The 14,308-nt window shown below is 45.8% G+C and overlaps 1 protein-coding gene across 8 annotated transcripts in view; it reads left to right on the plus strand.

Annotated features, from left to right (window-relative positions):
* FARS2 (phenylalanyl-tRNA synthetase 2, mitochondrial) overlaps positions 1-13,617 on the plus strand; it is a 537,047-nt gene extending 523,430 nt beyond the window's left edge. For all 8 annotated transcript variants that reach the window (XM_028122922.2, XM_088024111.1, XM_088024113.1 and 5 more), the window contains one exon: positions 13,328-13,617. In XM_028122922.2, coding sequence (XP_027978723.1) covers positions 13,328-13,466 — 139 coding nt within the window. In that variant the 3' untranslated portion in view covers positions 13,467-13,617. The remainder of the gene's footprint in view (positions 1-13,327) is intronic.
* The last annotated feature ends 691 nt before the right edge of the window (positions 13,618-14,308 follow it).

Here is a 14,308-nt window from a genome sequence, read left to right on the forward strand (position 1 = left end):
TGGCCAGAGGGGGCTCTTCTTTGAACGTCAGTTTATTTGGTTGGTAACAAAGAGAAAGGGTGCCCCGTCTGGCATTTTTGCTGGAAGGCCCAGAATTTATACCTCTCCCTCTATTCCGGCTGTAGAGTTCTACCCAGTGTCTGCCAACAGGACATTAGGTCCCTCTGCACCTTTTCTCCCTGGACACTTGTCTGTGCTTTGGGAGTTGCTGTTTTTGCCATTGGCCCAGACTTATATGTAGACCTAGAGACTAAGGGACATGAGCGTCTTCTAATGAATTCTAAAAATGACTGGCTGTGGCACAGGGCTATCAGTCATCCAGGCGTTTCTTATGCCTCCCCTCCTGTACCCATGTTAACATGCTTATAAATTTCATGGCTTTGTCCTGTCCGTTGAAAAGAGAACAGCAGATCTGTCTCCTCTCTCTGCTCTATGTTGATTTTTCCTGTGGCCAGAGGTAACTCCAGAACCTGGTTTTCAAAAACAAAACCAACCAGGCTAGAGCTTCCAAATCAAGAGCAGTCCACACAGTGTTTCAGAGAGAGACTCGCCAGCCACTTCCCTATAGTCTTAATGAAAACCAGGAGTCCAGATTCACCCAGCACCATGGTGATGCTAACGAGAAGCTACTCAGATGTCATGCAGTCAGAGGGGCTCAAAGGCCAGGAACAGTGTGATGGTGAGTGTATAGATAGTACTTAGCACCTGGGGCCCAATAAATTTCTGTTAATCTTAATGCTCTTTTTTATTTTTCTCTTCTTCGGTAAATCTGGGGACACATAACTTTTTTATTAATCTAAGTAAATGTGTGTACTGCTCACAAAACAAGTTAATTAGCAAAGGTTATGATGCTAATACTAATTATAGTAACTGGTATCTTTTATCAAGTATTTTTTTGTGTCAGGCACTGTGTTAGAATTTTCACAAGACGTAGTGTTAGCCCCATGTAAAAGTGTTAAAAATTAGGCTTACAGAGATCCAGCAACTTTCCAGAAAGAAATCGCACCTAGTACGTGCTGCGGGCAGCACTCACATCACACTGTTCCTGGCTTATATATACTCTGGAAGTATATAGCAGTAGGGTCTTTATTTTGTTCTGCCATCATTCTGGAACCTTCCTAACTCACTGCTATCTTATTCTGAGCTAATTGTCATACATGAAAGAGACAGACATACTCTTTGGTCAACTGTTCTGGCAATCTGTCCAAAACACACACTGCCCAACTGGGCAACTCATTCCTTTGCCCAGCCAAAAAAAAAAAAAAAAATCAGCATGAAATAATGAAATATGAAATGAGCGAACCTAAAGATGTTAGACCACACTAGTAGTTTCTTCAAGGCATGACAATGTGTCACATTGCCCCGTGAGTCCAATTGAGGTGTCTTGATATTTTGCCTTTGAAAGTAACCCATGGGCACTCTTATCAAACCTTGCCTAATTATTCATAAAGGACAGATTCAGCTTCAGAAGAGTATGTAAGAAATGTAAGCTTGATATCTTTATATTTTTGAAGTAAGAAAATACTTGTTTTCACTGAGTTTGAAAATGGATAACTGTAATTCAATAATATTTTGAAATGGTTTACTGACTCTGACTTACTTTATTCGTACTTTCTTCAAAGTTGCTGACAATGCTTTGCTCACATGACTTCAGTTTTTTCCTAACTGAAGGACTAGTTAGGAACAAATAGCACTGCTTCCGTTTTATTGAGACCTGGAGAGGTCACTGGATTTATCCAAGTAGCAAAGATATCTAGACCACCAAAAAAGCTATGTTGAACCGGCCCACCTCCCTTGCCTGAAGCAAAATTGCTTTTTCATGGAAGTACATTTTAGGGCTCTCCCCTCAAGTTTCATCAAAGGAATAGCCTTAGGAAACTCACTACTGCCTTGAAATAGTGATAGGCTTGAGACATTGGCCACTAAATAGCAGCCAGCATCCCCAGCCCAGGATTAAAAGCATAGCTTTGGAGGGGGCCTGGGTGGCTCAGCTGGTTAAGCGACTGCCTTCGGCTCAGGTCATGATTCTGGAGTCCTGGAATCGAGTCCCGCATCGGGCTCCCTGCTCAGCAGGGAGTCTGCTTCTCCCTCTGACCCTCTTCCCTCTCATGCTCTCTCTATCTCTCATTCTCTCTCTCTCAAATAAATAAATTAAAAAAAAAAAGCATAGCTTTGGAGATATTTGGACACTTCGATTGTAATCCTGTGTCTTAACCTACTGTTTGAGAGAGCTGGGCAAGTCACTTTTAACCTCTCTGAGCTATAGTTTTCTCACCTGCAAAATAGGGGAAATAATTCCCATTATGGTGGGACTGTGATAAGAATTAAATGGGATAATTCATGTAGACAAACTAAGTGACCCATAAAACATAGCCATTATTAATCAGAAGTTCCTTGTGGGAAGCCCCACCTGAGAAATCTCTTTCAGAATGTTATGTTGAGGTAAGTTTTGCTTCCCTAAAGAATTATGGTCTTCTCTCCTCTCAGGCAGTACAAACCATGGAATTGATAAGGCTTTCTTTTCATTTTGTTTGCCAGTTCTGAAGCAAGTTTATTATCTCCACTAGTTCAAAAGCAGCCTGCAGATCTGGGTTCTGTGCTCTCCATGTTTGACTTTGTCTTCATCAATCTCATATTCTCCCTTATTCTGGCTTTGTTTGTTTTTCTTTTTCTCCCCCATATTTTCTATTTATGATGAGGATAAAATGAAACATGAAAGTGCCTAGCACTGAGTACATAGTAGATCATTCTTCCCTTTAAAATGTTTTTTCTTGGGGCACCGGGGTGGCTCAGTCGGTTAAGCGCCCAACTCTTGATTTCAGCCCAGGTCGTGATCTCAGGCCTGTGAGATTGAGCCCTGTGTTCGGCTCTGTGCTGAGCAGGGAACCTGCTTAGGATTCTCTCTCCCTCTCTCTCTGTCCCTCCACCCCATCCCTGCTTTCTCTCTCTAAAAATAAATAAATAAAAAAATAAAATAAATAAAATAAAATAAAATAAAATAAAATAAAATGAAATGAAATAAAATAATAAATAAAATAAAATAATAAAATAAAATAAAATATTAATAAAATAAAATGGTTTTTTCTTTCTTCTTTCACCCTTTCTTTCTTTATACTTCCACACTTTCTCCGCTAAGTAGTATTTACTAATAAATTTATTCTTTCCCTGTTTTGTGATAAAGTCCTAGTCATATCTCTAAAAGCATCGTATAATTTAATTGGTAAATAATAATCATCACTGTGATATTCCTGGTTAAAAGTAGTTAATGGTGGAGCACCTGGGTGGCTCAGTCAGTTGAGCATCTGACTGTTGGTTTCGGCTCAGTCTTGATCTCAGGGTTGTGCGATTGAGCTCTGCATCGGGCTGGGCTCCACACTCAGTGCAGAGTCAGTTTGAGATTCTCTCTGTCCCTCTCCCTCTGCCCCTCCCCCCCACTCGTGCAGTGTCTCTCTTTCTTTCTCTCTCTCTCAAATAAATAAATAAATCTTAAAAATAAAGTTAATGGTGCCTGCAGCAGACATTAACAGGCTGAACAGAGAGTGCCTACAACAAAAGGATGAGCATACTTGAATGAAAAGGAAGCGAGTCCCCACATATTCTAGCTGTGGCCTTCACTAAGTCACTGCTTCTCTCTGGGCCTGGGCCTGGTTCTGCAGAAGGTAGTGACAGTGTCCACCTCTCAGGATGGCCGTGTGGGTCTCACGCAGTAAGACCATGTGGGTCCAAGGCTCTGGAAGCTGCATCACTTTATAATTGTTAATTTTTCTTATTGTTGCTACTTTTCTTAGTAACAAAGTATCTTCAGTTTTACAAAGACTGTCTGATGGCAAAGCCCAGAGCTTTCTTTAATTTTATCAATATTTGGAATTTAAACGTAGTTTTTATATAGGTCTTACAGGTTCTAGGATACGTATCTGTCGGTGTGGTTTCCTCTTGTTAGCTCTTCAGGGGAATAGATAGTCTGGGACGGTCATGTCCTCCTCTAGATGGTAAAAATAAATCCCTGGGGAATGCCCATAACTGTGGTATGACTATAAAGTAGTACACAAACATTCCGGCAACTTCTGAGTTACTCACTAACACTTGCACAGGGCACCTTCTCTGACCTACCCCTTTAAGTTAATTGGCCCTTTATGTAGCCTCATGGCTCCATGTACCTCTTCTTCAAGCCCAATACGGTAGTTGCAGTTTATATTTCTTTGTAATTCTTTGATTAATGCCTATATCTCTGTGAGCTTCATGAGGTCAGGTCTGTTCTGTTTTGTTTTATTCCACCATTAGGTCCTTAATACCTGGCAAAATACATGACGTGTATTGGATATTCACTTCATCTGTTGGATGCATGGATGAATGGATGGATGGATGGACAGACGCATAGACGGACATTTAATCTCAGAGACAGTGATGTTCAGCATTATATGTGCTGCCTCCAACTCTGCCTGCCAGTAGTCCTGGGAGTCCCCCGCCAGGGCTGTCGTGGGGCAGAATCTGAGACCAATGAGGAGAAACATAGGAAGCACTAGTCAGCTCAGTGTAAAGGGAATCTCCCTCTCAGACTGCAGCGGGGAAATGGGCAGCCCCAGAAGTAATCCAACATAAGGCTTTGTAGAAAGAGCTCAAGCATGGTCCAGAAAATCTTTACGGTCCCATGTCTTGGATTCTGTAATTCCATAAAATACGTTTCTTGTATGATGAATCCTTAACCAAGATATCACTGCTGTATCCCAGCCTAGAATACTATGGATAGAAGAAGCTCATCCTAACAGCCAAGTCTCTGTTTTGTCACTCTCTCCCTCAACCTCCCACTCACTATTTGTCAAGACATCGTACTATTAATTAGACCCAGAGAGTCCCTCCTCGAAAACATTTGTAAAATAACTGTAAGTCATTGGAAATGTATATAAGTTTCTCTTTCCTAATACTTCCTTCATAGTTAGACACTGAGTCTTTCTTAAAGTAATTAGCACATTTCATCCATTACTCACTAAAGAAATATAAGCTATACAACATAACACAGTTATGGGTAATTCTACTTACAATAATGGGATTGAGGATAGATCTATAGCATACCCTTGGTTGGGTGGCTGTTACTATCAGATCAATGATATGGTAAACCGTAATATCTGAGTAATCCTCTATTGTTTGGGGGGAGCGAGATCTGAAGTTCACTGAGGGCCAGACTCTAGAGGCAATAAAACTGCCCAGAGCAGTCATAAGATATTGTAGAGACGTGATCCTGGACTCTTGTTTTGGTTGATTGCTTAAAGATGCATTTTCTTTTGAGGCTTCTGAACCAGGAACATAAGGCCCTCATCTATAATCCCCACCCACCCTGCAGCCTCCTCCCCCTACCAGTTCTGTACTGTAGAAGAGTGTAGACGCAGACCAGCCACTCTGAAGTACTCGCCTCTCCTCAATCTGTCCATGCATGTCCGTGCTTCTGTCTGTGCCTTTGCAGAAATGACCCTTCCCTCGTACAGGGTCAATCACTTCCTGTACATGCTGTGACCAAAGCTGGTTTCCAGCTGTGATTGCAGCCTTCTCCCAGCAGATGATGAATCCTCCGGACAGCTCTCCACTGGACCATTTATCCCTGCAACATACACTCAGCAACTCCACGTTGAAATGGAAGAGGAAAAAGATATAATGAATGGCCTCCCGCCAGTACTTGTGTCATTTTGCCAGCTAGATGTACCCCTTGGCCTTCACCTGCAATAATCCTAATCATACTTTAAGATCTAAATCTAATCTCATCTCCCCTGTCAATCTTTCTCACTGCTAAGTCATTTACAGTCCATGTCATTCATTTAACATTAGCATGAATAGCTTTGTCCTATTGGTATCTTTTCATGTATAAATGTCTTAAGTCCCAAATAGATGGTAATCTAGACTAATCCTTCTTTTTGTATTATTTTGGGATACTTCTTCCCTCTAACACTGCCACTGAGTTGTGCACAGAAAAGCCACTCCATGAATATTTATGTATTGATCAAGCAATTCGTATTTTGTATCTCCCACAATGTCTGCCTCAGCACAGGATAAATAATTGCTGATCAATTAATTGAGTTGGAAATGTAGCACTTCACCTACCACAAATCTTCTGTTTTGTAACCTGACTTATCCACCAAAGTGTCAACACATTTGGGAAGCTGCCATGTAACAGTAGAGAGTTAAAGTTAGCTCTGTTGACTTTGGCTTGGCAGACTAAGCCCGGGAGAAAAATAAAACCTCTTCCAAATTTTCCACACAACCAAAAAGCACAGAGCTTTGGAAATCTGTGCAAAATGAGCCATTACTCCAAGTTTGTTAGAAGTGTATGAGGATGGCTTGGAAAATCATGGAATAGTTGAAGAGAATTGTTCAAATTGTTCAAATGTGGTCAAACCTTGTTATAGCTTTATGAGCAGGATATCATAAAAATTCATTTGTGTAAAATGCAGGGCAGCTTAGTAGCTAGGTTAAGGAAATCAGAATGAGCCATTTGGGGAGGATGGAGACCAACCACGTTATACCCTTGCCAACAGTCCTGCCGCATGGATAGCAACCATTGCGGGGGTGGAGGGGGGTTGTTCCTGTCTTTTATTTGTTTTGTTTTGTTTTTTAAGATTTTATTTGTTTATTTGAGAGAGAGAGAATGAGAGACAGAGAGCACAAGAGGGAAGAGGGTCAGAGGGAGAAGCAGACTCCCTGCCCAGCAGGGAGCCTGATGCGGGACCCGATCCCAGGACTCCAGGATCATGACCTGAGCCGAAGGCAGTCGCTTAACCAACTGAGCCACCCAGGCGCCCTTTTATTTGTTTTTAATATCTATGTGAGTTCCCAACCTCCATTTCTAGTAATAGTCAACTAGGTTATTTGGGCCAACCTCCTCAAATTTTATTTTAATAAAATATACATAAAATTGACCTTTTTCACCACTTTTAAGTGTATGGTTCTGTGGCATTAGGCACATTCACACTGTTGTGCAACCATCACCACCATCCATCTCCAGGTCTTTTTCATCTTCCCAGACCCAAACTCTCTATCCCCATTCAACACTTAACTCCTCCTTCCCCTTCCCCTTCCCCTAGTCCCTGGCAACCACCCTTCCACTTTCTGTCTCTGTGAGTTTCACAACTCTAGGGACCGTATATAAGTGGAATTCTATGTTTGACCTTTTGTGTCTGGCTCATTTCACTTAATATGATGCCCTCAAGTTTCCTCCATGTTGTAGGTATCGTAGTAGGGACCCATTTTTACAAATGGGGAGTTGAAGCTCCGATAATTCATCTTAGGTCATTCAGATCTTTCCGTGAGGCCCAAAGTAGAGGCTCTATAATCCTTAGGTACATAAATAATAATACTAATTGGTAACTATAAGCCTAAACTATGCTAAACACTTAACATGTATTATTTTCATGCAGTTTCTTTTAAAAACCCTATAAGTTCATTATCCGTATCTTGGAATGAGAACCTGGATCAGAGATTAAGAACTGCTCCAAGATCCTCTAGTGGAGAACTCATGGCACTGGTTAGTCTCTATCTTGTGCCTTTCCATAAGAGATTTTATTCAGTGATTTCCCCAAAGCAATTATTTTCGTATATGCATGCACGTAGAAACCAAGAACATTGGCTCCACTCCCCAGGAGGCACGAGCGTGAACTTCTTCCTCCTGCGGAGCTTGGCATAAGACACTCATTGGGAAGTACCAGGAGAAGTTACAGGGATTGATGGGAATAAAACCCTGGGGGTGCTTTGAAACTTCCCTGAGGACCTGACAAGTGTTTGATGTGAAAAAGCTTTTCTTGCCTGCAAAATGTGTGTCTCTGAGGAGCTCTTAAGTTGCCAACACGCGAGATGACTGGGAGCTGGGCGGGGGTTGGGGAAGGCAAGTTTGAAAGCAACTCCACTCAAGCTGCACCCAGCAAGTTCCTTTTTCCTGGCTCTGACTCTCCCTCCATCAAGGCCTGGATTGGAGTTGTCTTTCCCAAGGCAGTAACTGTCAGAGGAACCATCTGGTTTGGTTTCTTGTGACTGACTCCCAGGAACAGAAATCCCTCTGGGAAGAAATCGTAACCACAGCAGCAAGCAGCAGTGAGAGGCAACTCTGATGCTGGCTAGCTAGGAACTAGGGGGAGGCCCCCGCTCCGAATGGCCTGCCAGGGACCTACCATTCTGAGAATGAGAAAGGCAAACCTCTTGGTTCTGGAGAGTATGGGGGTGGGTCAGGGGGGGAGGGTAGTTTGTGGAGAGAGGCTGAAAGGTGTCCAAAGTGTCTATTACAACTCGAGGTCTGCCTTCTGCAGGAAGACTTTCTCAGTAGGCTCTCTCAAGCTGTAACCCATCCCCATTAAGCCAACTCCCTTCCCTCTTGCTTTGATCACTAATATCACTAATGCATCTTATGTCCATGCATTAGCCTGTCTGGAAATTGCCCCAGATCAGGGCCCCTGCTCTTTCATTCCATGCAGGCTCGCAAATGCTGCTGGCTGGCTGGCTCATTTCCTCCACATGTGCATTTACTCTAGAAACTCATCTGTCCTCTGCACTAACTCTTGGAATGTTAGAGCCTGAAGGAGCTTTGGGCCCATTCAGTCTGGCCCTCTCACTGAGGAGGCCACACAGACATTGCTGGGGCTTGGACTGGGAACTAGGCCTCCTGCCTCCCACGCCTGTGTGTTCACCCCAGAGATGCTCACAGGGAAGCACCAGAGGGAAGAATCACTTGCTGAAGGAGGATGTGTGGGGGGAGTGCAGCGTGGCTGATGTCACAGCCAGCACCAGCCCCATCACGGCCATGAAGGGAACGGTCCTCCGCTCAGGCTCCTCCCTGGTGGCTGCAGGACCCTGGCGGACCACTGGTCCCCGGGTGTGAGCTGGTTGGGTCGGGGTTCTCCTCACTTGCTTACCTCTGTGCAGCTCAGTGCCTGGAACATGCTATTTGTGGAAAGACTAAAGGAATCTGTGAGTAGACCAGTGATAAACGCTTGAAACTCAAATGTTCTAAATCTCTGTTAAAAATTCAAGCTCCAGCCAGTGACCTACTCGTTTTAGCCAATATCCCAATGCAATGAAATGCCAACACCAAAAGAAAGGTTTAGATTCTTTCTTCAAACTCACTGTAGTGAGATTTGCCCTCTCAAACTCAGTAATGAGTCTTCTCATTTATTTTGCCGATGAATAGAAACCATCAAGTACATAAGAGAGAACTTTTGTTTACCTTGAAAACCACAATTGTCAATGTAGTCTCTTCTCTCCTCCGGGGAAGGTTTCTCGTCCTGAAGGTTGTGCCCCTGTGAGTCTGGCGGGGGCGGGCGCTATGGCAGCTTACCACCGCCCGGGGAGGGGGGCGGAACAAGAACTGCAGCTGCACACACACACACCCCCATCCCATACTCTCCGCACAGCTCTCTTATTCCCCACAGCTGCTTGGCTTCGCAGCCTGCCCTTTTAATGGCCCCTTAAGTAGGAAAGGCCTTTATTAAAAAGCATCCCTGTCCCAGAGCTTCTCACTCCGTGTCACAGTTATACCTCATGTGTGGCTTTGTGCTCTCTGTTAGTCACAGGGCTGAGCTAGAAAGGAACATGGGCTTACTCCATCTCCTCCTTGAGCAGGAGGATTACAGACATTACCCTTCTCAGTAGCTTGCAAGCCCTGTCACTTCTTAGGGGAAGTTGGGGGTGGAAGGAAGAGGCTGGAGGTAGGACAGGAAGGGAGGAAGAGCGTGCTGGAGTGCTGAGGCTTGCTCCTTAATACTTGGGCTCTGAAACCAAACTGCCTCGTCCGTGTGTGTCTGTAACGAGGTGAAAATTAACCATTTTTAAAGTGGGCGGTTCAGTGGCATTTAGTACGTTCTCAATGTTAGGCAACCATGCTACCTACCTAGTTCCAGAGCATTTCCTTCACCCCAGAAGAATACCTTGTACCCACTGTTCACCTTAAAACGGCCAGTGATCTTCCCAGCAAACTGTGTTTATTTGGGAATAGCAGAGAATTACAGTCCGGAACAAGCCAGCTATGGCACAACCATAGGCAAATCCCACAAACAAAAGAGAAGAATATTATTTTATGGAGATGGAGGAGGTTGAGAGGGGTCATTTTGGACAGAAGTCCACTGGAGAGAAGCAAGAGTCGGGGTGATGACGGTTTCTCACTGGCTGAGTTTCACGGGTGGTGGGTCTCTTGAAGGAGATGTGATGTACATCTTTCCCCGTGGGGGACTGTAATTGATGACTCTCCTGTTGAGACTCTTCCAGTGGGGTCTGTAACAGACACTTCTGTTGGAGTCCGTGGTTAAGCAGTTTCTACCCATACCTCCTTCCCCCACCCTCTGGAAACCACCAGTCTGCTTTCTGTCCGTATGAATTGCCCTCTTCTGGATGTTTCGTGTGGATGAAATGATGCGGTACATGATCTGTTGTGTCTGGCTTCTTTCATTCAGTCTGCTTTTGGGGTTCATCCACATTGTAGCAGGTGTCAGTATTTCATTCCTTTAATGACTGAATAATACTCCATGGTGTGGATATACCATATTTTGTTTATCCCTTCATCTCCCTGATGGCCATATCCTGTTTGGCTGTTGTAAATGGAGCTACTGTGAAAATTCTCATGTAAGTGTTTGTTTGAGCACCTGCTTTCAGTTCTTTTGGATATATGCCTAGCAGTGGAATGGCTGGGTCATAGGGTAATTCTCTGTTTAACTCTTTGAGGACCCACCAAACTGTATCCACAGTGGCTGCACCATCTACATTCCCATCAGATTGCCTGGTTTCAAATCCAGTCCTGCCACTTAGTAGCTGTTTCAACTTGGGCATGTTACTTTGTGCTCCTTGCCTCAGTTTCCTCATTTGTATAACCAGGACAGTAATGCTGTGTACTCCATGGGGTTTGGATGCTTACAGGAGTGAACGCCTGCAAAGGGCTTCGAATGATGCCCGGTGTGCAGGACTCACTACAGAAATGTTTGCTGCTCGTGTATTGAGCGACAGTGAATGTCATGGCAGATACAAGATTGAGAAGCTTTTTGACTAAAAAGGCCCACATTGGGTTGTATAAAAGAATCAAAAGAGCTCTAATTTGCATACTTGGAGCTGGGCACTGAGGGCATCCTTCCTTTGGAGGAATCCATCTTCATACCTACTCAGTGATAAGCCACAAGATCCTTCAGTTCTGTGACTCGGTGGTTCTTGTGGTGAGCCCGCTCCTCAAGGACGAGGAGCCTCATGACCAACGGCAGCACCACTTCTTCCAGTTCTCCAACAAGCAAAAGGAGGACAGGAGTGTGTCCCAGCAACTAAAAGCTCCAAAAAGAAGTCCCTAGAAAACAGTGGGCCACCTGGGCGGCTCAGTCGGTTGAACATCTGACTCTTGATTTCAGCTCAGGTCATGATCTCAGGGTCATGGAATCGAGCCCCACATCAGGCTCCACGCTCAGCATAGAGTCTGCTTGTCACTCTCCCTCTGCTTCTCCCACGGCTCGCATGTGTGCACGCTCTCTCTCTCTCTCAAATAAATAAATTAAATCTTAAAAAAAAAAAAAGGAGTTCCTAGAAAACAAATAAAAGTAAGTCTTCTCTCTCGCACCAGTGATGGTAGGAAAAGGCAAAGCTGGTTGATTTTCAGTTGAATCTATGGAATTATCACCAAATATTCTGCCAATTTTATTTCTCTCAATTTATGAAATTAATCCATATGTTTATGATTCATTTACACCTCACTCATCGAAATGTTTTATAAAAGCTGTTTGAATTGGGGCCTTCTCTGAAGCACACAGAAACAAGATGATAAATTTTTCATTTTGGGTTGGAAATCTCAACTTGTCGAGTGGCCATATTACCAGCTCCTCAGCTAAGTAAGAGATGCCAGAGGAAACCAACGAGAAAATGTACTAACAGTTGCCACAGGGATACTCTGGCCTCACACTTGTGTGGCATTTCATAATTTGCAGAGCCCTGTCACTTTCTAAGTAGGTCTCTGCAACAGTTTGGAAAGCCTGGGGGAGTAGGCGCTGCTGTTAGCTCTTTCAACAGAGAAGGAACGGAGACCCAGGAAAGATGTGTCATGGCCCAGAGATGGAGGAGCCAGCGCTAGAACCCTGGTCTGCTGCACCTCTTAAGGGGCCTCTGTGTCCCTCTCTCGGACAGGGACTTTGGAGGGCGGGCAGAGGCGGTCCCCTGCAGTGCACGCAGCTTGACCTGGCAGTGCTCACCCCCCCACCCCCTGCACACACACACACAGGAAACCATCACACCCTTGCACCGTCTCCAGGTCACTGACAACCTGGGCCCCCCGATCGCAAGGCCACACTTGTTCTCGTAAATGTTTGCATCACCTTCAGGCATCTACAATTCCTCTGCCCTCTTCCTCCCTCCTTAACTCATTTCTCCTCCTCCAGAACCTTCCGTCTCTCAGAAACTCAGGATGTTGCAGCATCCAATTTTGATGGCATCCAGTTGAAAGAAAAGCCTGTCTTCTGTCCCGGGGGAGGCCAAGTGGGGCCTTCCAGCAGCCACGGGAGACGCAGTGCAGGAGGGCACAGTGGGCTGTACCTCTGCACTGGACAGTTTCTTAAGGACCCCAGCAGGGTGGGCCTTGCCCTTCCAGCAGCACCGTGAGGCCGTCCAGTGTATCTGCAGCACAGAGGTGCGCCGGTGGAGAGAGCGTCTTGAAGCATGTGCTCGGAGCGTCTGACCTGGGCGCTGCAGTGCTGGGGCTTGTCACATGTCTCTGTGAAGACCCAGTTCTGCAAAAGGCCCCACTACCTGGACCTTGGAAGCATGTCCATATGGCACAATTGTCTGTATGCTTTCCATGGCCTACAGGGATGCGAAGAGAGTGATACCTCTCAGCCTTCTAGCGGGCTAGAGCCCCCGGGGCCAGTCCCAGCCTTGGGACCCCAGTGTGCTTTCCACCCGTGATTGTTTTCTGTGCTGCGAGAAAGGTGGAGGCATACTGGCCTTGGTTCCTAAACCTCTCTGCTTATCAGAGTCCCCTGGGGAGCCGACAAAAAGCCCAAAAGCCCAGAACCCACATCCCACCTGCTGGACCACGATCTCCAGAGCTTGGCCCCGGGAAAATCAGATGCATAAGAAATGCCCTTGCCAGGGGACTTGAATGCCTCTGGGCCAGTGGGAAGCCGCAGTCCTGATTATTCAAGTCAGAGTTCCCCTAACACCACCTCCCACGAAGCCCGTAAGAGGCCGTTAGTGCGAGCGATGTCCCTCTACCGACTGGATCCCATCCTCAGCTCTCCACTGGGGTTGAGAAGGTCGGAGCCACCAGCACGGCCCCTGTAGGCAGTGGGCACGCCTGTCCCTCACTCACCTGCCTTTCTCTTCTGTTCTCCAGGACGCAGAAGACCAGCCACTGCTACCGCATCACCTACCGCCACATGGAGCGAACCCTGTCCCAGAGAGAGGTCGGGCGCGTGCATCAGGCCGTGCAGGAGGCCGTGGTGCAGCTGCTGGGTGTGGAGGGCAGGTTTTGATGCCACTGCCTGGACCAGGCTGCAGCCTCTCGGGGCTCCAAGGATTTGCGAGAGAGAAAAGGATATTTTGTGGAGACTGGGGCATCCGTCATGTTGTGATAAATGGGTCAGTGTTAGGACTTTCAGAAAATAAAGGATCGCTCTTGAGAAACTGTTGACATAGCATTTGTCTTTTATTTGGGGAAATGGGGGGGGGGAAGCAATAATATAAGAGTTCCCTCTTCCTTTAAGAAATGCTTTGCCCGTTGGCGCTTAGTGTGGTTAATTGGTCCCTGGGTTCCATTAAACTATAAACACCAGGCGTGTTTCTTGCCCAACAGGCTCTTCCACCCTTGTAATGAGTGAAGCCACACAAAGGGACCTCAGAAACTCCAGACACCAGAAGATTGTTCAAATCCGCTTCCATGCTTGCTTTCTTCTCTTCATTTTCTGCTTTGCAAAGGGCAGGCTTCAAACAGGGCACTAATGAAATGCCAGCCCCCCCCCCCCCCGCCTTAAAAGTGAAGATAGTCACATGTCTGAGTGGGGCAGGGTATCTCCTGCTTTTCATAAACCCATGGCTTGGAGCCAGGCCTCTGGCCCCAAGGCTTTGGGCTTAGCTCCCTTCTGGCCCACCGGCCGAGGAAAGAAAAGAACAAGCGCCGCCCCAGAGGCTGGGAGGCACACAGGGGCCCCCTCCTCGAACCCCTGCAAGTTTTATTGCCTAACAGAAGGCCCCTGCTTCCAGAGACGACCTTTAAGGAAGAATATGGGGCTTTGATGTCCACCCCCCCCTTCCATCCCAGGCACTTTGTAGTCTGCCGGCCTCACTCCTGACCATTTTTAATAATCAAATTCCATCC

Source organism: Eumetopias jubatus, unplaced genomic scaffold, assembly GCF_037043125.1.
Source record: "Eumetopias jubatus isolate StellerSeaLion01/CBP00866 unplaced genomic scaffold, mEumJub1_p1.0 scaffold_6, whole genome shotgun sequence".
Taxonomy (NCBI): Eukaryota; Metazoa; Chordata; class Mammalia; order Carnivora; family Otariidae; genus Eumetopias; species Eumetopias jubatus.